Source organism: Muscardinus avellanarius (genome assembly GCF_963383645.1).
Source record: "Muscardinus avellanarius genome assembly, chromosome: 4".
Lineage (NCBI taxonomy): Eukaryota > Metazoa > Chordata > Mammalia > Rodentia > Gliridae > Muscardinus > Muscardinus avellanarius.
In genome coordinates this window covers 101,789,153-101,815,026 of record NC_137789.1, presented here as the reverse complement: position 1 = coordinate 101,815,026, position 25,874 = coordinate 101,789,153, and the positions used below count along the sequence as shown (strand labels likewise).

At 39.0% G+C, this 25,874-nt stretch overlaps 1 protein-coding gene and 1 pseudogene across 3 annotated transcripts in view; one reads left to right on the top strand and one right to left on the bottom strand.

Annotated features, from left to right (window-relative positions):
- Positions 1-13,432, top strand: part of WAPL (WAPL cohesin release factor) — a gene marked incomplete at both ends in the record, with an annotated part of 96,812 nt that extends 83,380 nt beyond the window's left edge. For both annotated transcript variants that reach the window (XM_080695358.1, XM_080695357.1), the window contains 4 exons: positions 1,270-1,477; positions 4,691-4,779; positions 11,693-11,788; positions 13,367-13,432. In XM_080695358.1, the coding sequence (XP_080551484.1) occupies positions 1,270-1,477; positions 4,691-4,779; positions 11,693-11,788; positions 13,367-13,432 (459 nt within the window). The remainder of the gene's footprint in view (positions 1-1,269; positions 1,478-4,690; positions 4,780-11,692; positions 11,789-13,366) is intronic.
- A 6,613-nt stretch (positions 13,433-20,045) lies between these two features.
- LOC308262103 (importin-5-like) lies at positions 20,046-23,301 on the bottom strand (annotated as a pseudogene). The gene has a single exon. The product of its transcript is annotated as an importin-5-like (transcript).
- Between the last annotated feature and the right edge of the window lie 2,573 nt (positions 23,302-25,874).

Below are 25,874 nucleotides of genomic sequence, written 5' to 3'. Positions count from 1 at the left end.
ACTCTTCTGTATATTCAACAGCTCTTGGAGTCCTGCTTGGCTTTTGATTTTCAGTCTATTCTCATTAACTTGGAGCATTTTCCAAAATGTATGAGTGAGTATATTAGTAGCAGCATAGGGAAAAATAAAGTAAGTGAAGGAAAGGAATGTAGTGTGTGCCCTTTGGAATGTATCTCTACATGTTAATATTGTTGAAATCTAGTTCTTTCTGATACTTTTGCTTTTTACTTTTACTGATTCTTGTTTATGTCTTCAAATGGAAAGAGAACGTGTTGCTTTCTTTCCTCCTAACATTATGTAGTTTTATTCAGGGCTCTTCTATACTTTGTTAATTTATCCAGTATGCATAAGTCTCTTTTTTTTTTTTTTTTTTTTTTTTTTTTGGTGGTGGTGGTGGTGGTGGTGGTACTGGAAATGGAACCCAAGGGGCTTTCTACCTCCAGGCTACACTCCCAGACCTATTTTATATTTTATTTGGAAACAGGGTCTCACTAAGTTGCTGACAGCCTCTCTTAAGTAGCTGAGGCTGGCTTCGAACCTGCGCAATCCTCCTGTCTCAGCCTCCCAAGTACTGGGATTATTAGAAGCGTGCGCCACCACAGCTGGCTACGCCTTATAATTTTTTGCTTATTTGTCAACTATTTAAATTAAGAAAAATCATTAAAACCTGGCATGTTGGCACATGCCTACAATCCCAGGACTTGGGAGGCTGAGATAGGATTACAGAATCGAGGATAGCCTCAGCAACTTAGTCTCAGCAACCTAGTGAGACCCTATTTCAAAAACAAAATCAAAGCAACCCTATTTCAGAAACAAAAAAAAGGGCTGGGATTGTATCTCAGAGATGGTATATCCCAGGCTTCAATCTCCAGTAGCACACACACAAAAAAAGAAAAAAAATGATTTAGTTTTTTTGTGAGCAGTGCTTACATCATTAATAGATTATCTGAACAAATCCTAGCAGCATTTTATACTTCTGTTTTGGCTCTCAGTAGGATAAAGGGGAAGCTTTTATTTAAATTCACCAGGTAACTTTTCTTCTTCCTTGTTTTAGTGTGTGTCTGGGGTTGTGGGGATTTGGGCAATGCTAGCAGTCCTAATGGATGCCTTGGGCATGATAGGAAGCACTCTAATATTGAGCTATATTTTTAGCCCAAATTTTTCACTTACCTTTTTTTTCTTCCTCCACTTACCTAAAGCAAAATATTTGGCATATAAGTTGGTTGGTAATGTCTTTGTAATGACTTTCAAAAACAATTTTTTTACCAGCTATTTCTTGAACGTGAGCGAGCAGCCCAGTTGGCAGAAAGCAAAACAGATGAGTTGATCAAAGACGCTCCCACCACTCAGCATGATAAGAGTGGGGAGTGGCAGGAAACAAGCGGAGAAATACAGTGGGTGTCAACTGAAAAGACCGATGGTACAGAGGAGAAACAGAAGAAGGAGGATGATGATGAAGAACTTGACCTCAATAAAGGTATGTTTATTTTGAGTGGTGTATTCAGATTGAGAATAATGATTATTTTTAGTCTTTAAAACTTTTTTATACTTTCATTGGCATTGTAATTATGCATCACAGTGAGGCTCAAAGTGATTCAAGCATACAGGCACACATCACTTGGTGAATTTCTCTCTTCAAAATTTATTCATCTCTTGTCGTGATGTATCTATTACTTCAAGACCTCCCTGGTTCAATCCAGATAAGCTTTAATAGTTCAGTGCTTAGAGCAGTTTTTGCCAGCAGTGAGGAAGGTGCACATCAGTGACAGACTGGCTAGTGATGGTATGGTTAGTCACTTTTTCTTCATGGGCCCTCCCCTCCTTTATTTTTTTTGTAAAAAGTAGCAGATGAACATTATGGGTTTTCCAGTTTTGAATATTTGAGATTCCTTTTTCAGCTTTACTTCAAACTGAGATCTATTGGTCATATAATTACAGTAGTAGTTCTTAAAGGATTAGTACTACTAAGTGGCAAATATACTGAAAAGAATTTCTTCACTAATCAAACATTTATTGAGTATCTATTGTCAGGAATTGTGATACTTGATTTATCATTTTTATAAATTCTGTAAACCTAGTAGTTTGTAATTTCATGCGCATAAGGTTATAAAATTTAGTGTGTCCAGCTTCTTCACCTAGCTAGGAAGCAGTCTTAGTTGATTATGAGACATTTTTCTTTTTGTTAAGTTTATTCTTCCACAAGTTAAATGCCTTCTGTTCTGATATTGTAAGAAATTTGTGTTTTCTAAGAAACTGAGCTATTAAGTTTTTATTTTTCCTTTGGTATAATGATAATTTTGGTTGATTAGTAGTTCTTATTCAATGATAGTTTGTTGAAATATAATTCATATACTATTAAAGTTACCCTTTTTTGTGGGTCTGGGGGTGGAACCCGGGGTATTCGACCTCTGAGCTACATCCTCTGTCCTATTTTCTATTCCTTATTTTGAAACAGGGTCTTATTAGTTGCAGAGGGCCTCACTAAGTAGCTGAGGTTGTCCGCCAACCACGATCCTCCAGTCTCAGCTTTCCGAATGCTGGGATTACAAGCGGACCTTTTTAAATAAATAATGTAGCCGGGCGTGGTGGCGCATGCTTGTAATCCCCACACTTGGGAAGCGGAGACAGGAGGATCGCACAGGTTCGAAGCCAGCTGCTTTGGCTTAAGAGGCCGTTTCTAAATAAAAAAGTATAAAATAGGTCTGGGAGTGTATCCCGGAGGTAAAAGGGCTTCCAGGAACACCAGTACCACCAAAAAAAAAAAAAAAAGAATAATGTAGTAGTTCTCAGTATAATTCACAGAATTGTACACCTGTATTACTAATGCCAATTATTTTTTATCAGCCCTGAAGAAACTACATAACCATTACTAGTCATTACCCCTACATTCTCCTTCCTCAGCTATAAGCAACCACTAATCTACTGTTTCTCTGTGTATTTGCCTATTCAGACATTTCCTGTTAAAGGAATCATATAATTCATGTCCTTTTATGATGGGCTTCTCTAAGTCATCTATACATAGCAGCATGTTTTGTGGTACTTATTTGTATAGCCAAGTAATAGTTCATTGTATTAGAGTACCACATATTGTTCATCTATTTATCCATTGAAGAACAATTGAGTTATTTCTTTTTTTTTCTTTCTTTTTTTTAAACAACTTTTCTCTCTTTCTCTCTTCTTCCTTCCTTTCTTTCTTTCTCTCTTTCTTTCTTTCTTTCTTTCTTTCTAACCCTTCTACCTCCAGGCTACACTCCCAGATACCTATTTTTTATATTTTTATTTGGAAACAGGATCTCTTAAGCCAGCCATGCTGGCTTTGAACCTGCATTATCCTCTTGTCTCTGCCTCCCAAGCGCGGGGATTACAAGCATGGTGCAGCCACCACGCCCGGCTGAACAACTTATTTTGAGATATAGTTTCACTAAGTTGCTGAGGTTGGCCTGGAGCTTGTGATCTGCCTGCCTTGGCCTCCTAAATAGCTTGAATTCTAGATATTTGCCGGCATACCTGACTGTTCTACTTTTTAAAGGTTACAAATTATGCTACTGTGAATAGTTGTGTACTAGTTTTTTTTGTAGTTAAATGTTTTCATTTCACTTGGATATATATATATATATAGGAGTAGATTGTTGGATTATATGTTAACTATTAAATATTTTGGTGAAATGTCAAATGGTTTTCCAGTATAGTTGTAGCATTTTACATTTCTCTCATTAATATAGGAAGGTTGCTGTTTTATCCATGCCCTCTAAAATTATCTTTAAAATTTGGGGGAGGGCTTTAGTGGGTATGTAGTGATATCTTCTTGTGGCTTCAATTGCAGTCCCCCAATAACTATGTGGAACATCTCCACTTGCTTATTGGCATTTTATATATTTTTCTAAGAAACATGTGTTCAAGTCCTTTGCCCACTTTTAAAATTTTTTTGGGGGGGGTCTGGGGATGGAACCCAGGGACATCCAAGCTCCGAGCTACACCTCCTGCTTTATTTTTTAATTCTTATTTTGAAACAGGGTCTTGCCAGGCATGGTGGCTCACACTAGTAATCCCCGCGCTTGGGAGGTGGAGACAGGAGGATCACGCAGGTTCAAAGCCAGCCTTGCTGGCTTAAGAGACTCTGTTTCCAAATAAAAAGTATAAAAATAATAGGTCTGGGAGTGTAGCCTGGAGATAGCAGGGCTTCCAGGAACCCCAGTACCACCAAAAAAAAAAAAAAAAAAAAGAAAAAGAAACAGGTTCTCACTAAGTTGTGGAGGGCTTCACTAGATGGCTGAGGCTGTCCGTGAACCATGATCCTTCAGGCTAAGCCTCCCAAATGCTGGATTACAGGCATGCACCACCACACCCGGCTTAATTGTGTTGTTTTTTGTTACTGAGTTATAAGAATTTTTTATGTATTTTGACTACTTGACCCTTATCAAATACAAGATTGTATGCTCCCATTCTGTGGGTTGTCTTCACTTTGTTAGTGGTGTCCTTTGTTAAAATTTTAACTCAGCGGGTTATGATTTCAGTCCTTTTATTTGGGTCCCTACTGCATTTTAGTTAATTTTTATTAATTTGGAATATCCAGTTGTCTTAGCACCATTTGTTGATGTCTAACTAGTTTTTAGAAAAGTAACAGAATGTATGTTATTATGGGGTTTATGCTATTTATATACTTTTGTAATTCCTGTTTCAACTCTCTCAGCCCTTCAGCATGCTGGCAAACACATGGAGGATTGCATCGTGGCCTCCTACACCGCTCTGCTTCTTGGGTGCCTCTGCCAGGAAAGTCCAGTAAGTAAGAGTTCAGAGATGCTCTCTCAATATTTGTAAAAATTTTCATATAAATCAGCCATGATGGTACACATATCTATTCACTATACTTGGGAAACTGAGACAGGAGGATCACAAATTCAAGGCCAGCCTGGGCAACTTAGTGAGACACTGGCTCAAAACAAAAAGGGCTAGGGGTATAGCTTAGTAGTAGAGTATATTTGGATTCAATTCCAAGTACTGGGGTAAAAAACAATTCGCTCCTGTTTCATATTGTTCTAATTCACTTAAATTTTTCAACTATACCTGCTTTATTACAGAAAGGCTTTTAGTTGATTTATGTAAGCAATTTTATTTCTTCCCTGTGGAAGAAAAAAGGGAGGAAGTGTCTAGCCCTTGCTGTAGTTTCCTTTAAGCTACTTAATAGTTTTCTTTTTTTATACCCTGGAGATCTCTCTCTCCTTCTTTCTAATATAGGTTTTACTGAGTAAGGCTTGGGATGAAGTGGATTGTTAATCTTTATGAATTTATTAGAACTGTTATACCTATTGGAGTCAGGCTGAGGGTTTTTTTTGTTTTGTTTTGTTTTTTTTAAACAAGGTCTCTTAAGCCAGCTCGGCTGGTTTAGAACCTGCGTGATCCTCCTGTCTCCGCCTCCCAAGCGTGGGGATTACAAGTGTGCGCCACCACGCCCGGCTAGGCTGAGATTTTTTAAAAAGCAGATTTTTTTTAACTTTTTTTTTTTTTTTTATTGGTGCACTGTATTCATACATCATAGTAAGATACATACTTTTGTAGACATACATGCACACTTTTCCCAGTCAACCCCCACCCAATCCCCACCCCATTCTCTCCCTATCCCTCCTTCCCATGCTTGGCTTAGTAGTTGACATCTAGTATTATGGCAATTTATCTAAAATTAAAAATGATAATCTCACATAACAGTTTCATTTGTCTGATACCAAGCTTTTGATGACTTAAAGATAACATTTCAATATTTCTTTTTGCTTTCTTTCTTACCAGAGAATATTTTTTTTCTATTTTTTTAGGTAAAACTATCATATATTTATATATTTATTTTTCAGAAAAAAATCTATCCTAATATGGAATATGGACTCTAGGTACCCAAAACGATCTTGAAAAAGAACAAAGCTAGAAGATATATATATTTTCTGATTTCAAACCATATAAAGCTACAATAATTGAAACAGTGTAGTACTATTCTAAAGGCAGATATATAAACCATTGGAGTTAAATAAAAGCCTAGAGCTAAATTCTTCCCTATATTGTCAAGTTATTTTTGACAAAGTTTCCACGAACATTTGGTGGTGGAAATGATAATCTTTTAACTAAATATTGTTAAAAATAATAATTACATGGAAAAGAATAAAATTGGACCCTTACCTAATCCCATATACAAATATTAACTCAAAATAGATAATAGACCTAAATATAAATCTTAAGACTATAAACTTTTAGGAGAAAATCTGGGTCATAAAACCTCACAACATTGAAATTGGCAGTGATTTCTTGGTTATGATTTCAATGGCACAGGCAACAGAGGAGTATACAGACTCCCTAAAAAATAAAAAAATATTGTATATCCAAAGACAATGTAAACAGAGTTAACAGTTACTAATAGAATGGGATAAAATATTTCCAATTGCTATATCTGAAGGTATATTAATATTCCAACTAGAAATCCTAAAAATTAACAACAATAAAGGCAAACAATACCATTTAGAGATAGGTAAAAGACTAACATAAATAATGAATCTCCACAGATAACCAATCTTAGTTGTCTGTTGGATGGAAACTCTTGTTTCTCTGGTTCTGGTATGTGTTACCTATTTCTTCTTTGTAGTTAATCTCTTTGAGTATTTTCTCTAGTGCTGATTTTGAAGACATAAATTCCTTCAGTTTCTGTTTGTCATGGAAGCTTCTTATTTTTCCATCTAATTTGATAGAAAGTTTTGCTGGGTAGGAAATTTTTGGCTGGAAGTTGTTTTCTTTCAGAGTTTGGAATATGTTACTCCAAGCCCTTCTGGCTCTCATGACTTGGTTTGGGAAGTCTGGAGTGATTCTAATTGGTTTGCCTCTGAATGTCACTTGGTCCTTTGTTTTTGTTGCCTTTAAGATTCTCTGCTTGGCTTCCACATTGGTCATTTTGACAATTATGTGGCGTGGGGATCCTCTTCTCCGATCCTGTCTAAAGGGAGTTCTATAAGTTTCCTGGACCTTTGTATCAACCTCTTGCTCTATGTTTGGAAATTTTTCTGCTATTACTTCTTTGAAGAGATTGTTGATCCCTTTGGTTTCACTTTCTTTTCCCTCCTCTATTCCAATTATTCTTAGGTTAGCTCTCTTAAAATGGGCCCATATTTCTTCAATATCAGATTCCTGTTGTCGGATATTTTTTTCTAGATTAGAAACTATGAGTTCATTTTTGGATTGCTCATCTTCTAAGAGCGAGATTCTGTTTTCCATGTGTTCTAATCGGTTGTTTGTGCTTTGAATTGAGGCCTTTACTTCATTAATTGCATCCTTTATCTCTTTTTGGCTCTCTCTGAGTTCTTTTCGAAGCACCTCTATTATTTCTACAGTTATTTTCCTGATTTGATCTTCTAGAAATCTCTGATTTTCAGTTTTATCGGGTTCTGATGTTGTGGGGTTGTGGGCATTAATTGCTCCAGTATTATTCCTCTTTCCCATGATTTCCGATGTTTGTGCCTTCTCTGGGTTCTTCCCTTGGGTCACTATGACTTCCCTTAAGGTGTTCTAGATCTCGAGTCAGAAGTATCTCGGACCCCACTACTCCTTTACTGGGTTTTATCACAGAGTCTCCGACCCAGAGAGTCGATAGAGGCTGCTTTAGACTGTGGGGGGTGCCAGGTTGCACGTTCTCCTATGGTGTGATATCTCTGCCACCGCCCCTCCCCCACTGGGTCAAGTCCCAGGGAGTACAGTACTGGGATTTCTCCTCTGTGGCCCACAATTTGACTCACGGTTCTTGAGTACGCAGATGTAGCTGTACTGGCCTCGCTGAATTCGCTGCTGCTGCCGCCGGTGGCAATATGGCGCCGCTGCTATGCCCTCGGCTATGGGGCTGGCGTTTTTCTTCTTGATTTTGATTTCTACTCTGAATCCCTGCAGCGTGTGCTGAGCTGGGCCACTGGGAGCTTTAGATGCTCTCTGAGCGGAGAAATCCCGCCTAGCTGTTCCGCAGTGGCTCACCTCGGCTTGCTGTAGCCGTCCCGTGAATTCGCCGGTGCCGCCGGCAGTATGGCGCTGCTGCCGCGTCTGCCGCGTCCTCGGGCGCAAGGCCGGTTATCTCCTCTGTGGCTCTGTTCTCAGTCCGCTTTCTCTCTGGAGCCTGGTGATTTTTTGTTTCACTGGTGATGGTGTTTTTTGGCTATGAAAGGCGCTGATTTTGTGGTAATGGAGATTTGTTGTTAGTGGGGCTCTTAAGCCCCGCTTCTCTCGGTCGCCATCTTCCCAGAAGTCCCCCTTTTTTTTTTTTAAAAAAAGAGGCTGTTTTTAATCTTATTAAAACGAAACTTTGCACACATTAAATTAAAATTAAAGTGGGCGTGGCGGCACATGCTTGTCATCCTAGTACTCGGGAAGCTGAGACAGGAGGATTGCATGTTCATGGCCAGCCTCAGCAACTTACTGAGGCCCTCTGCACCTTACTGAGACCCTGTTTCAAAATAAAGAAGTAGGGTTGGTGTGTAGCTCAGAGAGTGAATGCCCCCTGTGTTCAGTTCTCAGTACCATCAATCAATAAATAAATAAGATTAAGATAGTATATAACATCAGAAAATTTTATAGATTTGTTGAGATTTTCAAGATATATCCCAGAATAAGAGTACATTAGTTCTAATGAGAACTAGCTTTTGTTTGATGAGTGTTCATTCAAATACTTCTGGTTGGAGTGAAAGAAGGAATAGTATAAAGCCTCTCTGTGTTTAGCTGGCTTCTATAAGAGGGCAAAGTCACATCTGGTTTATTTTTGTGCCTCAGTGAGTTCAGGGACTCAGATAATTTCTGTCTTTAAACTGTTGTCCTCTTTGCCAGGCGTGGTGGCGCATGCTTGTAATCCCCACGCTTGGGAGGTGGATACAGGAGGATCGCGCAGGTTCGAAGCCAGCTGTGCTGGCTTAAGAGACCCTGTTTCCAAATAAAAAAAATATATAAAATAGGTCTGGGAGTGTAGCCCGGAGGTAGAAGGGTTTCCAGAAACCCCAGTACCACCAAAAAAAAAAAAATGTTGTCCTCTTCATGTTGTCGCATCCTTTACTAAAGGATGAGACTTGTCATGGCCACAAGCTGACTGTAGCTGACTCCCATCTAATTGAACAATGGCCAGCAATAGTAGGTGTCATCTCCTATATGTTTCTTTTGAAGACACTTGTTTTTCTCCTTTTACCAAGTAGACATACTCCCATTTTGATCAGCGTGGGTTCACATGCTTTTGTTTGACTCAGTCATAGGCTAAGCAAATGAGATTGCTCTGAGCAATGTAGATCATCGGGATCTACCTATGAAAAATATGAATGTCAAGTTAATCAGGCTGAAGAAAGCACAGAAGTTGAGGGTTATGGCCATTGGACAGTCTGCTGAGGAGTAAAGACAGTACATAAGGGGTATGTCAGCATCATTATGAATGTTCCTGTAGGACAGGTGGATAAGCAAAAGGTAAGTAAAAGAGCCATATTTTCAAATGAAAGATTTTCCCTCGGAGCAAGGACTTTAAGGAACAAGAAGGAGTAGAGATCTACAGTGAGCATTAGCTTTAGGAGAAGTCAAGGGCCATCTCTGTTTTAACCGGAGTTTTGGAGGAAAGAGTATAATGGTAAATGATGGCTTCATTTGAGGGGCACTTGTGCTATCTTTGGTGTCTGGGGCCATCTACCCACTCACATTTCCTAATTTTTGCCATGGAGTTCTTTCTGTTGCCTCACCCTACCACCTTTTCTGTACTTAGTACCTGTATTTGTCTTAAATTTTGGTTAATTTTCAAAGTCAGTCTTGGCCAGCTCTTTGATATTTATAATGTTAGTCTAAAATGCACACCAACCTGCCCTCTAGGCACCTACTACTTGCAGGACCAAGACCAAAGTTGTCATCCTGGCTCTTAAAGCCCTGTGAGATCTTTTTCCCCTGTGGCACAGCCTTTTTCCTTATTTCCAGGGACAAGAATTTAAGAGTAAATGAGAAGCACATACTATACAAAGGGAAGGAGGAAGAAACAGGAGGGTCTCATTAAAAGCAATGGGCATATTAAAGATTTGGGGGCTGAGACATAGCTTAGTGGTAGCATACTTGCCTTTCATGCATAAAGTCCTGAGTTCAATCACCAGCACACACACACACACACATACACACACACACACACACACACACCCAATTTTTAGGTATTTGCTTTTGTACATAGCCTAGGTTCAGTCAAATTTGTTCATGTTAAGTAATGACTTGAGATTTTGTTAATACCACATGCAGTTTGTCTTGGGTCATTTTTCCCACGTTAATTCCTATTCATGTTTGTCTGCAGGTCTTGTCTTTATAAGAGATGATAAAGTTATTAAGTTGTAGGAAATATTTTGAATTCATAGAGTCCTAGATATGTTTCTTGCCTTTTTGCACCACCACATCTGGCTTTAAAAAACTCTTTTTAACTTGTGTCCTCAAACTCAGGAGAACATACTTTTGTTCTCTTTTTATTATGGCTGAGTCTTTATTAGAAGAGATTTTTTTAGTCTTCCTGAAAATTTAAATTAAACATTTTAAAATAAAACAAGCCAGGCGTGGTGGCGCACGCTTGTACTGCGCTTGAGAGGCTGAGACAGGAGGATCACACAGGTTCAAAGCCAGCCTCAGCTACTTAGGCTCTCAGCAACTTAATGAGACCCTGTTTCCAAATAAAATAGAAAATAGGTCTGGGAGTATAGCCCCAAGGTAGATAGCCTCTAGGGTCCACCCCCAGTACCACCAAAAAAATAATAAATAAATAAAATTTTAAAAAAGAATAAAAAAATAGTGCTGGAGGAATAGCTCAGAAGTAGAATGCCCCTGGGTTCCATTCTCAGTACTGCAATAAGTTAAATAAATGAAAAAAAAAAAAACTAAATACAACAGATTTAAATAGGCCATGTAATTTTTTTCTTATCTCAGGTTGGTCTATTTATAGTTTGATGCTTCATATTAATAATGAAGGGAAATAGCCAGGTGTGGTTGCACATGCTTGTAATCCTAGTATTTGGGAGGCTGATACAGGAGGATCACAAGTTTGTGGCCAGCCTCAGCTGGCCATCTACAACTTAGACCTTGTTTCAAAATATAGAATAAAAAATAGGGCTGAGGATGTAGCTCGGAGGTAGAATGCTCCTGGGTTCAATCCCCAGTTCTTAGAGGAGTTAGAGGGGGGATAACAATGAAGGGAAACACTTTAATTGACTCTCTTGGCATTGGTCCAGAACTTTTATACCACATATATTTTAGAAAAATCTAGTTAATTCCTGACCTACATAATTTACTTGTGGGGCATGAGAAAATTTCTCTGATCTTTTTATCTCATGAGCAGCTCTGATCTCAGGGCATGCCCACACATTCACACATCCAGCGGTGCAGGTCATTGTTCCAGGCCTTTCTCTGTTCGTTTATAGAAGTGAATATGCATGTAGATGTTCCTCTTTAGCCTTCGCCAGGTTTGCCTTCTTCCCTTTCTTTCTGAGGCGGTGGTGAGGTAGGAAATAGAGCATGTGCAAAGGAAAGGGAATAACCAAGATGTTCCAAGGACCTCGTAGACGTTTACAACAGGACAGATGCCAAGGCTAATGGCTCTGAGTAAGGGTTATACTCTTGTTTTCTGCCAGCTGACCAAATTTATTTATTTATTTATTTATTTATTTTATTTTTTTTTTTCTTTACTCAGATCAATGTAACCACTGTGCGGGAATACCTGCCAGAAGGAGACTTCTCAATAATGACAGAGATGCTCAAGAAATTCCTAAGCTTCATGAATCTTACTGTAAGTGATTCTTAGAGCTTTTATTTATTTACTTACTCACTTATTTTTGTGGTACTCAGGATGGAACCCAGAGGCATTCACACTGTGAGCTACACCCCAGCCCTCTTTTATTCTTTTATTTTGAAATAGGGTCTCACTAAAGTGCAGAGTGCCTTACTTAAGTTAATGAAGCTGATTGCAAACCTGAGATCCTCCTGTCTCAGCCTTCTAAGTACTGGGTTTACAGGCAAGTGCTACCATGCACGGTTGTGGTGTTAAATTTCAGTGTAATACAGCAACAGTAGAAATAAAAATACTTTGGCTGGCTGTAGTGATTGGGGAAAAATATTCTCATTTAAGTTTAATAATTGGTTTATTTTTCTTCATTATGGTAATCATTATGGTAAAATGCTGTAGTATATAAAAGCCACAGTTTAATCTCTGTACTTTGATTTGTAGTGTTCAGGTCAGTAACTTCTTTAGAAGTTAAATTTTAAGTCTGGTATGATGGCTCACAGCTGTAGTTGCAGTTCTAAAGCCCACTGCATCAATTTTGCCAGTTTCCTTAGCAATCCTGTTTGTTTGGTTGGTTTTTGGTTTTTGGTTTTGGTTCTGAGGTTTAAACTCAGGGACATTCTACCTCTGAGCTATACCCCCAGCCCAAATTTTATTTTGAAACACAGTCCCACTAAGTTATAGAGGGCCTTACTAAGTATCTGAGACTGTTCTTGAACCTGGGATCCTTCTGTCCCAGCCTCCCAAGTATTGGAATTACAAGTACACCACCACTCACAGCTGTGAGACCTTGTTTCAAAGTAAAATATAAAGCTGGGGGTGTATCTTGGAGGTAGAATGCCCCTGGGTTCTATCCCTAGTTTAAAAAAAAAAAGTTAGCCGGGCGTGGTGGTGCATGCTTGTAATCCCAGCATTCAGGAGGCTGAGACCTGAGGATCGCGGTTCTTGGACAGCCTCAGCTACTTAGTGAGGCCCTCTGCAACTCAGTGAGACCCGGTTTCAAAAAAAAGAATAAAAACTAGGGCAGGGGATGTAGCTCGGAGGTCGAATGCCCCTGGGTTCCATCCCTAGACCCACCAAAAAAAAAAAAAAAAAAACTTAGGCAAGCATGGTGGCCGCATGCTTGTAATTCCCAGTACTTGGGAGGCTGAGACAGGAGAGTTGCAGGTTCCCAGTCAGCCTTAGATATTTAGTAAGGCTCTCCACAACTTAGACCTTGTTGCAGAATAAAGAATAAAAAATAGGGCTGAGGGTGTAGCTTGGAGGTAGAATGCCTCTGGGTTCAACCCCACTACCAAAAAAAAAAAAAGTGGCGCATGCCTGTAATCCCAGTACTTGGGAGGCTGAGATAGGATGTTTGCAGGTTTGAGGATAGCCTCAGCAAGTAGTATGACTCTCAGCAACCTAGAGAAACCTTGTTTCCAAATAAGAAAAAACAATCCGGCTGGGAGTGTAACTTGAAGGTATAATTCCTCTGGGTCCAATCCCCAGTACCACAAAAACACAAAACAACAAAACATTAAACTTTAATACTTCGAAACTGTTGTCAAATAGTAACCATTACTCTCTTCCCTACCCTTTCAGTGTGCTGTTGGAACAACAGGCCAGAAGTCTATCTCTAGAGTGATTGAATATTTGGAACATTGCTAGCTGCTTTACCTTTGCTTCAGGTGCTCAGTAATGCTGGAGCTATCCTTAGATAAAGAAAAGTCATGAAAGAAGTCCTTGAAGATATACCAAGAACATTCATCAGTATCATTTGTGTTTGGATTTTTAAGACCACCTGATTTCTTCGTCGTGCATTCTGCATTTGCTAAATGACAGTTACTACATCAATCTGCAACTATCAAAAATGAGGGGAAAGGTCCAGGCTGTTAACAATTCCATGCAGTATTTAAATACACGTACTTGGCAGAGTTTATACCTCCTCTTGTTTTCTTGCTTCAGACTGGGCAAGTTTTAAGGGGAAAATTTGTGCTGCTGTTAGTGCAACTGCTGTGTATGTTGAGCCACTGTTGTCATGCCAGCCAGGTGCAGAGGCAGCTTAGCTACTGAGGTATCGAATGTTTTGAGGACATTCTAGACAACAGCTTAGTTCCTTTTTCAGGCTCATTTGCTTTTGCTTTTTTGTTGAATGATTCCAATCGTAAATAAAGCTTTTAATAATTTTGTGAATTTTTTGTTGTTGTTCCCTGAACTACTGTCTATATTTAAAATTAGATGGAATCCAAAGACACAAGGGATTAATAGTATATTTTTTTATTCTTGATTAGGTTTGGGTGTTGAACTATTTTTCAACTTTTGAGACCATGACCATCTTCAATATCATGCCATAATGTGTCATAGCTTAGATGCAAGAAAACAACAGTTTGAGGGAATGTTATATATGATGATGTGCCCTGTTAAAGGATTAAGCAAAGTAGACAAACCCAGGGTAGTTTACACTTAATGCTAGGGAGGCTCTTGAAACATTGTTGAGTTTTGAGGGAGGATCTCTAGATATATTTTCTAATATTCAGTACAATAAATATAAGGAAGCTAAAACACCAATGTGGAATTCATGTTTCCAGATAATGTGTATATTCTTCTATATAGTGACAGGATCAATTGCATAGCGCAAAGCCTTAAAATTGCTGGTTTAGAGAAAATCCTTTTTTCATCCAGATTCTTTATTCATAGAGCAGTTGTCATTTGGAAAACAATTGTGGAACACACATAAAACATTTAATTTTACAACATTGCAAATTTTTCTTTTATCGTTCAGACCACTAGTTACACATATATATTTTTTTTAATCAATTGGGCCTGAGGACAGGCTTTCCAAGATCTATTTTGTTAATACTTTTACCTTTCAGGTAGTTCCATCATGTCTTTTCATTGGATTTGTAAAACTTGAAGCCATAAAAATATTGGTTTGGTGTGTATTGAGGAAAATAGCTAAAAGTCTAACTTTTACCCTTTTAGACTTTGTTATTTCCTTGTATAAAGTGACAAACTGGGGCTCTTGTATCAGTGCCAGCTGTAATGTTTTTTTAATGCAGTGGCTGCCTTCTATTGTCTTCCTATTTTTGATAATGCAGATTGTTGGGAAATCTATAAGGAAGTAACTGATTCCAGGCAGATTGTTTTCTTCTTCCTTCTACCCCAGACTCCTCCCCATTACCTTTTAAGAATATAGTATGCCAGTGTAACATGGAAAAAATTAAGATTGTATTTGCCCTGAGTATAAAAGCTAGCTTAACTGTTTTAAAGGCATATTGGTGAATGATATCCATAAATTAAATTAGTTAGATATATTTTGTTTAATTATTTTTAAGAACATTGATATTTATTAATCGTTGGGTTTAGAAAAAAAGATTTGATAAAACTGACATGGCCGATGGTAAAGGGATATTATAAAACATTTGGATGAAGTCAATCAGGGTGAACTACATTTTTCTGTTACACTGGTAATCATTTGAGAATTGATTTACCTCAGTGTTTAACAGGTTTTTGTTTTGTTTTTGCTATTTTAAATAATAACTAATTGTCAAGCACTGATAGAGATGCAGGTTTTGGTGGGGTTGGGGAAAGATAAACACCTCACCAACTGCAGTGCATTTGTGTGTTTTTAACCCTCAGAGAACTCTGCATTTTAGGGTACTTGAGGCTGACTTGCAAATTAACTAAAGTTTTAAAGTAACCTTTTTTTCCATTGTAAATATTTCTGTAAATACTACCAATTGGAAATTAGAACAGTAGAGTACTTTTCTGAATCCAATCCTATTTTTATTTTATACAGTATTTCTCAGCTGTGATCTTTGGAGCAAAAGCCAACGGCAGGAAAAATAGTTTGTACCAGTTTCATGAAGTATGTCTTTGGGTTTTTGTAAATAATTTTAACTCAAATAAAATTGCTACTTTCAATATACATGTTGTCTTTAACATAAGTCTATTGACCTGTTTTGGAGGAAGAAGTCTCAAACTTGATGTGGCCGACTCTTAGAGCAAACACTGTTATTTGGGTGAATTTACACCTCAGACATGACACATCGCTTAACCAATTTTTGTTAAGTATTATGTGCTTCTAAGCACTCATCTGAATGGAATGTAAACTCTTAACAGCTTGGGCTGGTTAGGGATGGTGGTTTTCTGGTTGTATAGTTATGCCCTTGGCATGCTTACTATATTGCTTTAAGTCATTTTGCTTCTCTGAATATGACCCAAGACCTCTTTGCTTTTGAGGCTTTCTAACTGCTTTTTAGTCTCTCAATTTTATTATTTGTTATCAGCCTATATGCTTCCTGCACTTAAAAGGAGATTCCTTAACTTCTCCTAGTTTTAGCCACAAAAGTAGATTGTAGAACCTTTCCCAAGAGTTTCCTCCTGTCTCCCCACTTACATTTAGGAATAGTGCATATGACTGTCATAAGGATGCTGGCTGTCAATATAAAAGACCTAAATCACACACAAATTTTGGATCTTAACCCTGTTTCAAAATAAAAAATAAAAATAGGGCTGGGGTTAGCTGGGGTGTAGCACAGAGCTCAGAAGTAGAATGCCCTGGGTTCAATCCCCAGTACCAAAAAAACACAAGACTGGAAGAGGTTAACAACAATCACTGTTAATGGCCTGATATTGGATGCATAGATGAATAACCTCATGTAGAATGTCTCTGAACAAAGAATATGAATAACTGCTGAGTATTTTGGCTAAAACTCTATTTCCCTATTTAACCTCTGTACAGTTTTGATATTCAAAATGCCATCTACTAGCTTAAGGATCCAAAATAGAAAACTGCATCTGGCTATTACCTAGTTTTTAGAATCTTCTATCCAGAATCTTTATAGATAGGGCAGATGGAGTGATATTGTAAGATTTATCAATTTTAGTGTAAAGTAGTATATAGGTTGTGATAAAGATGTGTATCACAATCCCTAGTCCAACCAGTAACAAAAAAGTAGATAAGCTAGAGCTTCTAAAATACTCAAGATAGATCACTGGAAAGTATTTCATTAAAGGAAGGCAGAAGAGAAGTAGCAGTAATGAAAAACAAGAAAGGAAGCAAATAGAACAAACAAAATCTTTATACCTCTAAGGAAGAAACCAAAGATATATATCCACCAAGTCAAAAGTTTAGTGTGAGCACACTAAACCAGTTAGAGATAGCCAAACTGAACAGCCAAGAAAAAACACTAATTTCAAATACACAAATATCATGAAAGTAAAACGATAGGGAAAGATAAACCATGCAAACACTACTGCCAAAGTTGGAGTGGCTCTATAACACAAACTTTAAGACAAGGAAATAGTACCAAATCTAAAACCATATAACAATGGGAGGTGGTTTTTATCAGGAAGTAGTGTCTATGTGCTTAATGCCTAACAAACTTACTTGTAGCAGAAACGGGGGGAAAAAAGGACAAGTAGTCGTGATCCTAGCTTGATATTTTACCATCTCAGGATTATAGGACCTTCCTTCCTTCCTTCCTCCTTCCTCTCTTACCCCTCCCTCCCTCCCTTTCTCTTTCTTTCTTTCTTTTCTTTCTTTCTTCCTCTTGCCCCCCTCTCTTCCTTCTCTCCCTCCCTCTCTCTCTCCTTCTTTCTTTCTTAATTTCTTTCTTTCTACTAGGGATGAAATCCAGGGGCATTCTACCTCCAAGCTACAGAAGTCTATCTCTAGAGTGATTGAATATTTGGAACATTGCTAGCTGCTTTACCTTTGCTTCAGGTGCTCAGTAACGCTGGAGCTAGAGACATTCTACCTCCAAGCCCTATTTTATTTTCTTTATTTTGAAACAGTCTCACTGAGTTGCAAAGGACCTCACTAGTTGAGGCTGTCTGTGAACCAAGATCTTCCTGTCTCAGTCTTCCAAGTGCTGGGATTACAAATGTGTGCCACCACACCCAGCTGGATGTTTTATTGTTAATTGCGTTTTTATTACATAGAATAATTGGTTTTGTTTGGGCATCTTTTTATGTGTAAATAACGTTTGCTCATATTCACTCCCCTTTCCCTTCTTTACACTCACTTGTCCCCTTCTTCTTTAGTGGTCTCTCTACCACTTTCATGCCCCCGCCCACCACACACATTCCAGATTCCATATACAAAGGAAACATTTGTTTTTGCCTGGCTACCCCTCCTTTTAAAGTGCTGGGAATAGAACCCAGGGGCATTCTACCTCCGAACTATACCCTCAGCCTATTTTATTCTTTATTTTTAAACAATGTTTCAGTAAGTTGCAGAACGCCTCACTAAGTAGCTGAGGCTGTCCACGAACCTAGATCCTCCTGTCTCAGCCTCCCAAGTACTGGGATTACAAGCATGCATCACCACAGGCTTTCCTTTTTGTGTGTATGTATGTGGGGATTAAACCCAGGATCTTCTACCTCTGAGCTATACCTCCAACCCCCCCCCCTTTTTTTTTAATAGGGCAGGGTCTTAAGTTGCTGAGGCTGGATTCAAACCCTTGATTTTCCTATCTCAGTGTTTCAAGTCCTAGGATTACAGATTTGCACTACCTCGCCCACCTTATCTGGTTTATTTAATGTGATGATCTCCAGTTCCATCCACTTTCTTGCAAATGACATGACTTTGTTTTTTACGGCTGAATAATATTCTCTTGTGTATATCAACCATATTTTCTCTAACCATTTATCAGTTGACAGGCACCGAGGCTGATTTTGTGACTTGAATATTGTGATTTGTGCCTCAATAAACATGGCTATGCATGTATTTCTATAGTATGCTGATTTTAACTCAGTAGGACATTTTCAAAATAGTAAAGATAAAGAAGATCTAAGTGACAATGTCAGCTGTCTTAAGCTAATTAACATTTATAGATTGTTAAACTGAACACGGCTTTTCTAGCATTTTAACTAAAATAGATCATCCGATGGCTTTTAAGACAAGTCTCAACATATTTCAGATTATCGAGAGCTAGGATATACCTGTAAATCAGAAGTACTCACAATATGCTATTTAGAAAGCAACATGCAGCTGGGCATGGTGGTGCACGCTTGTAATCCCCATGCATGGGAGGCAAAGACAGGAGTATCGCACAGGTTTGAAGCCAGCCTCACGGCTTAAAAGACCCTGTTTCCAAATAAAAATATAAAATAGGTCTGGGAGTGTAGCTTGGAGGTAAAAGGATTCCATTGCCAGTACCATAAAAAAAATATATATATGCAAATATTAAACAGTATATTTTAGAATAACATGGGTTGATGAAAAAAGTCACAAAAAGAACTAGAAAATATTTTATCTGACAATGAAAATAAAATATCAAGTTGAGCATGGTGGCATATGTCTAGTAATTCCAGTACTTGAGACCAGAGGATTGCAAATTGGAGGCCAATCTTTGCAATTTGGCAAGACCCTGTTTGAAGAACATTTTAAATGGGCTGAGAATATATCTGAGGTATAAATCCCTTCAGTTCAATACTCAGTACCAAAAAGAAAAAATTTTGTGGAATACGTCTAAAGTAGAGCTTAGAATTAAGAAGGCTTAAAATCAGTCTTCTTAATTTGTACCTGAAGAAGCTAGAAAACAAGGAACGAGCCAGTCATGGTGATGCACGCCTGTAATTACTAGTATCTGGGAGTCTGAGATAGAATTCCAGGTTCAAGAACAGCCGCAGCAATATAGTGAGACTCTTAACTACAAACTAAGAAATAAAAAGGCAGAAATCAGCATAACAAAAATGATGAAAGAGAAATTTTACCAAAGCCATAGTTGGTTCTTTGACAAATTAACAAAATTAATAAACCATTATGCTAATCAAGAAAAATAAAATAAATTGTCAGTGTCGGGAATGAGGTAGAATGCTATATGCAGATATTACAGATACTTGAGAGCCGGGCATGGTGGTGTGCGCTTGTAATCCCAGCATTTGAGAGGCTGAGACGGGGATTGGGGTTCATGAACAGCCTCATCTACTAGCCCTTTGCAACTTAGTGAGACCCTGTTTCAAAATAAAGTATAAAAAATAGGGCTGGGGGTGTAGCTCAGAGGTAGAAAGCCCCTGGGTTCCATCTCTACTACCATAAAAAAGTACAGATATTGAAAGGCTAATAAAGAATATTAATTTAAGCCAATAAAGTTTTATTTATTTATTTATTTATTCATTCATTCACTTTGGTACTAGGGGTTGAACCCAGAGGCATTCTACCTCCAGGTTATACCCCAGCCCAATTTTATTTTATTTTATTTTATTTTATTTTTAAACAAAAGGGTAAACGTTTATTTGGAGTTTGTTTTCTGGTGGGTGATATTAAGGCCCTTCAAGCTGAGTTCAGGAGCTCCTGTATGGCTGCCTGCTGCTCAGGACTGAGCTGTGCTATGCATTCCGTCCATAATCCTCCAAAAGTTTGTACTTGGCGAACTACATTAGCCAAACATTTGACACAAGGATTTTCATGTTTAATGGCCTCATGTATTTCTCCATCTGCGATTATATTGAATATTTTGGGCAGATTGGTATTGTTTGGGCCAAGAACAATTGGGTGATTGCTTTCGATCAGGTCGCAGAGGTAACTGAAAGTCTGAACAGCCTCTTCTTTGTCTTTATGCAGTGGAAGCCAAGACAACCAGTGTGGTAGGACTTCAACATTCACACGGTCGGGCTTGAACTTCATAATTTTCCCTACTGCTGAGATGCAGTTCTCCGTAGCATTGACATTTTCTTTGGTCTTAGAATCCGCAGACTGAATCACTCTTACAAGCAGTGGCAGGGCTTCTGTACAAAAAGGGCGATAGTTATCTCTGCCGTACTGTGTCATGACCCCCAGGCTATATGTGGCAGCTTGCCTGACTTCTGAACTGCTGTCACACTCATACTGAAGCATCGGCTTTAAGAAATATTCTGCATACTTAAACGAGGCTGGACTACAGTGCTCCATGACATCTTCGAAGATGCATAATCCCCATTGTCTGTCTGGCCAAGGTCTATGTGGGCAAATTAGGTTGACAATGGAAGGAATTATTCAAACCACGGTAACACCTTTTCCTTGTAGCTACCGAATATCGAGTGCAAAATATCTGACACTTTGGTCAGAATATAAACATCATTATCATCCTCATCTTGTAGTGACTCTTCAACCTGTTCATCATAGTCTTCATCTTGTCTTTTAACATGCCGCAACTCTTGATTTTTAAAATGTTTTTCAAGTTTTGCTTTCAGTATACCTCCCAGTTCTTCAAAGTGTTCATTATTAAGGCATTCATCTCCCATCACTTCAAAGCACTTGGCAAAAGAATGCATGATTTCTGAGAGAACACCGGAATCTGATTCTGTGCCAATGGCCTTGATTAAAGCATCACACATGAAATGCCACATCTGTGTGAGATACTCAGGACCCCAGATCCTTGCACACTCCAGGAGAAGAGGCATGGACTCTGCTGCTGCCACGCGAACACCATCATGGAAATTTCAGCAAAGGGACCATCAGTTTGATGACTTGTATGGTGTATTCCACAAAACCTTCCTTTAACTCCTTAGCGTAGCAAACCAACATCTGGCAAGTGGTTGATTTTTCTTCTCCAGTCCTGCAGTTTTAATACCAAAACTCTGCTGATCTCCATGGTTCACAAACTCCCAGCCATCATCATCACTCATATTCTCCACGTCTTGGGTACCAAGAAGCGCAACTTCAGGCTTAATGGAAGCTATCTTCATTAGAGGCCCCATGACCACTGGAAGGTATTGCTGAAATTCTTTCCCAAGGATTTTGCACATTCTGGCCCATGCTGAGATCATGTAAGAGATCTGAGGGTCGTCATCCTCCATGTCATTGAAATCAGTCTGGGTCTTCAACAACAGCTGCATCACATCTGAGGCGTCCTGCATGAACTTTTCCTTTCCAACAGCCAGACCAATGAGGCACTCGATGGTCTTTCCCCTCAGGAGTCTGAGCTTCTTCTGAACTGCATTCTCCACAATGTGCTTCAGTGACAGCATAAATAAATCATAGTAGGGGACAAATTTTTCTTTTGCAGTATCTGCAACTGATGCAATGGATGTCACAACTTGTTCCAAAACTAGCTTGGTACCTTTCTGAATCAACTCCTGAAGCTTAAGTACCATAATGAGTGCAGATGCTTCACCAAATTGTCTAAGTATGGAATAAGCAGTGACTTGGGGCAGTCTTCAGTGAAGCTGATGAGGGCGGCAGCGGCGTGGGCCTGCACCCACTGGTTGCCTTGGTCTTCCATAGTCTGGAGCAGAGCTGCAATCACCTTCTCGTGAAATTTCTTTTGGAAACCAGGTGCAAAATCTGTAGCCATCTGACCCACAGCATTGCACGCTGCATATCTTACTCTTGGATGAGGATCTTGAAGAAAAAGTAAAACAAAATTCACTATCTCATTTAGAATTCCTTCCATTTGCTGGTGGCATCCTTCACCCAAGCGGATAAGGCCATCAACCCCGCATGTTGATATTTCCTGTCAGGATTTTGAAACATTTGCATAATGTGTTCCTTGATCACTGGCAAAACAAGCTTTCCACCAAGTCCACATGCCATCCGGTCTAAAGTGCTCTCACCAGCAACTGCATTGCTATCAAAGTCGTCATCTTCCAGCTCATCAGCGTTGGCCCAGTCCTCGTCTTCTTACAGATCCACCATCATGGCTAACATCTGAGGAATTTTCCATGCAATGATACTAGTATGCTTTCTCAGCATGGCAGCTGCAGTCTCAGAGAGGGTGATGATCACCTCGAGGGTGAGCCGGCGCTGCTTATTGTTAAGGCTGGTGTCTCCACACAACTTTAGACTTAGCTGTAGAGTTGCTTCCAAGTGAGGACGCAAATACTTTGGAACAGTATCTTCAATCTCAACGAGGGATTTTTAGAACTGAATCATCATTTTAGTAGCACGAGTCATTCACATCCTATAAGAATCCAGGTAACAAGTCTGCAAAATGTTTGAATAGAGCAACATTATGCTCATTTGCAAGTGTAAATGCAGCTGTTGCTCTAGCAGATAAGGTTCTGATCGATGGATGTTCCTGATCTTGCATACACTGAACTAACATCTGTTTGATGATGTCTAAATAGTGCTGCTGTTGATTCCCAAAAATTCCAGGAAAGTTCTAGAATATGTGAAGGGCAGCTTCCCACAGTCCCATGTTTTGAGAGCTGACTGAATCAAAAAGGAACTTCAAACCTTTGGGCCACCAGTTGTTGCCATCTTCATCTATTAGATTCCTGGCCAATTCTGCAGCAATATCACAAATTTTTTCCCTCATGTTAGATTGTGTTTCCATCTGAATAATTATTAATAGTTCACTCTTGATGGCAGTCTGAACATCTGACGGAAGAGTTGGATAGACTTCATCAAATGCAGAGGACAAAAGATGTCTCAGAAGAATGGCAGCCATTTGTCTAGCCTCCTCAGCAGCAGTTGTATTTCTGATGGCTTGTAAGAGGAATGTGATCTTTGACTGGCCTGGGATATTCTCATATGTTTCCTCCGCCTGTTTCCGGACCACATTGTCGTGGCTGAGCAGGTTTCCCAGGAGCAGGTAGAACTGTTGCTGCTCCGCGTGACCGCCGCCATTGCGCTAGGCATGAGAGAGAAGGAGGGAGGGGAGACAGGACCCCTGAGGTGCGCTGGCGGGCGGTGGGCCCAGTGCGGGACCGGCACCAGAAGCCCCAATTTTATTTTTTATTTGGAAACAGGGTATTACTAAGTTGTGGAGGGTCTTGCTAAATTGCTAAGGCTGGCTTTGAACCTGTCATCCTTCCTGTCTCAGCCTCCCAAGTACTGGTATTACAAGCATGTGCCACTGCGCCCTGCTAAGTTTTATAATGTGTGTGTGTGTGTGTGTGTGTGTGTGTGTGTGTGTGTGTGTGATTGAACCCAGAAGCATTTTACCTCTGAGCTACACCCCCAGACCTATTTTATTCTTTATTTTTGAAACAGGGGATCTAACTAACTTGCTGAGGGTCTAAGTAGCTGAGGCTGACTATGAACCTGTAATCCTCCTGTTTCAGCCTCCCAAGTACTGAGATTACAAACATGTGCTACCATGCCTTGCTTAAGGTTGAGAATTTATTTATTTATTTATTTATTTATTTATTTATATGGTACTGGGGATGGAACCCAGGGGCATTCTACCTCCAAGCTACACCCCCAGCCCGATTTTTTATTCTTTATTTTGAAACAGGATCTCACTAAGTTGTGAAGGGCCTCACTAAGTAGCTGAGGCTGGCCGCAAACCCAGATCCTCCTGTCTCAGCCTCCCAAATGCTGAGATTATAAGTGTGCACCACCACACCCAGCAAGTTTTATAATTTAAATGAACAAATTCCTTAAAAAACAAAACTTTAAAAAAACATAAATAGGAAGCCTGATTAACTTCGTAACTATTAAAATTAATTGAATTTATGCTTAAAAATCTTAACTGTTGTGATGACAATCCTAGTACTTGAGAGGCTGAGACAAGAGCATTGTGGGTACAGGGCCAGCCTCAGTAATTTAGTGAGACCCTGTTTTAAAAAAAATCTTTTTGCAAATGAAAGTCCTGTCCTGGGAGAATTTCCTAGTCATTGTATAAAACATTTAAGAAAGAATTAATACCAATTCTACAGAGCCTTAGAAAGCAGAGGATTAGGGAATCCTTTTCAATCAACATATGAGACTTAGTTATATATCCCTAACACAAAAAAAAGAAAAAAAAGAAAAAAGAAAAAGAAACAACAACAAAAAACCTATGGAAAGGCAAAAACCTACAGACCAACATTTTATGTAGATATAATTTATTTTTGTCAGTATTGAGGATTAAACTGGGCCTTAAGCATGTTAGTCAAATGCTCTATCACTGAGCCCCATCCCCAGCCCTTTTTATTATTATTTATTTTCAGAAAGGGTCTCAATAATATTTGCCAAGGCTGTCTTTGAACCTGTCATCCTATCTTAGCCTCCCAAGTAACTGGGATTACAGGTGTGTTGCACCGCAACTAGTTAAGTTGCAAAACCTTTAAGAAGTATTAGAAAATCAAACCTATTCATACATAACAAGTACCTCAGAACAAAGTGGAGTTTATCAAAGGAGTAGGAGGTTGGTTTTAAAATCAGTATAATAAAAGTGATTTAAAAAATCAGTATAATCAAGCTGGGCGTGGTGGCGCACACTTGTAATCCCAGGATTCAGGCGGCTGAGACTGAGGAGCCTGCAGGTTTGAAGCCAGCCTCTGCTACATAGTGAGGCCCCTTGCAACTCAGTGAGACACTGTTTCAAAATAAAGAATAAAAAATAGGGCTGGGGTATAGCTCGGAGTCAGAGGTAGAATGCCCCTGGGTTCTATCCCCAGTATAGCAAAAAACAAACAAACAAAAACCTAGTATAATTAGTTACTTTAAAAAAATAAAGGATTTAGCCGGGCGTGGTGGTGCACACTTGTAATCCCCGCACTTGAGAGGCTGAGACAGGAAGATCGCACAGGTTCGAAGCCAGCCTCAGCTACTTAGTGAGGCTCTCAGCAACTTAGTGAGACCCTGTTTCCAAATAAAATATAAAAAATAGGTCTGGGAGTATAGCACAGAGGTAGGAAGCCTCTGGATTTCATCCCCATTACCACCAAAAATAAATAAATAAATAAATAATAATAATAATAAATAAAATAAATGATTTAAACCACATAAGCATCTCTTTGCTATAGAAAAATCATTTGCTAAACACAGTGACAAATCAGTGATTTATGATCCCATTTATGGTTTTTAAAACCCCAGCAAACTAGAAGTGGAAGCTAATTTTAATCAGATACCTCTGAGCTGCACCCCCAGCCACATTTTATTCTTTCTTTCTTTCTTTCTTTCTTTCTTTCTTTCTTTCTTTCTTTCTTTCTCTCTTTCTTTATTTCTTTTTTTTTGTGGGTCTGGGGATGGAACCCAGGGACATTTGACCTCTGAGCTATACCTCCTGTCCTATTTTTTTTACTCTTTTTAATTTGAAACAGGGTCTCACTAAGTTGCAGAGGGTATCACTAAGTAGCTGAGGTTGTCCGTGAACCACAATCCTCCAGTCTCAGCCTCCCAAATGCTGGGATTACAAGTGTGCACCACCACGCCCAGCTTTATTTTTTATTTTGAAACAGGGCTTCACTAAGT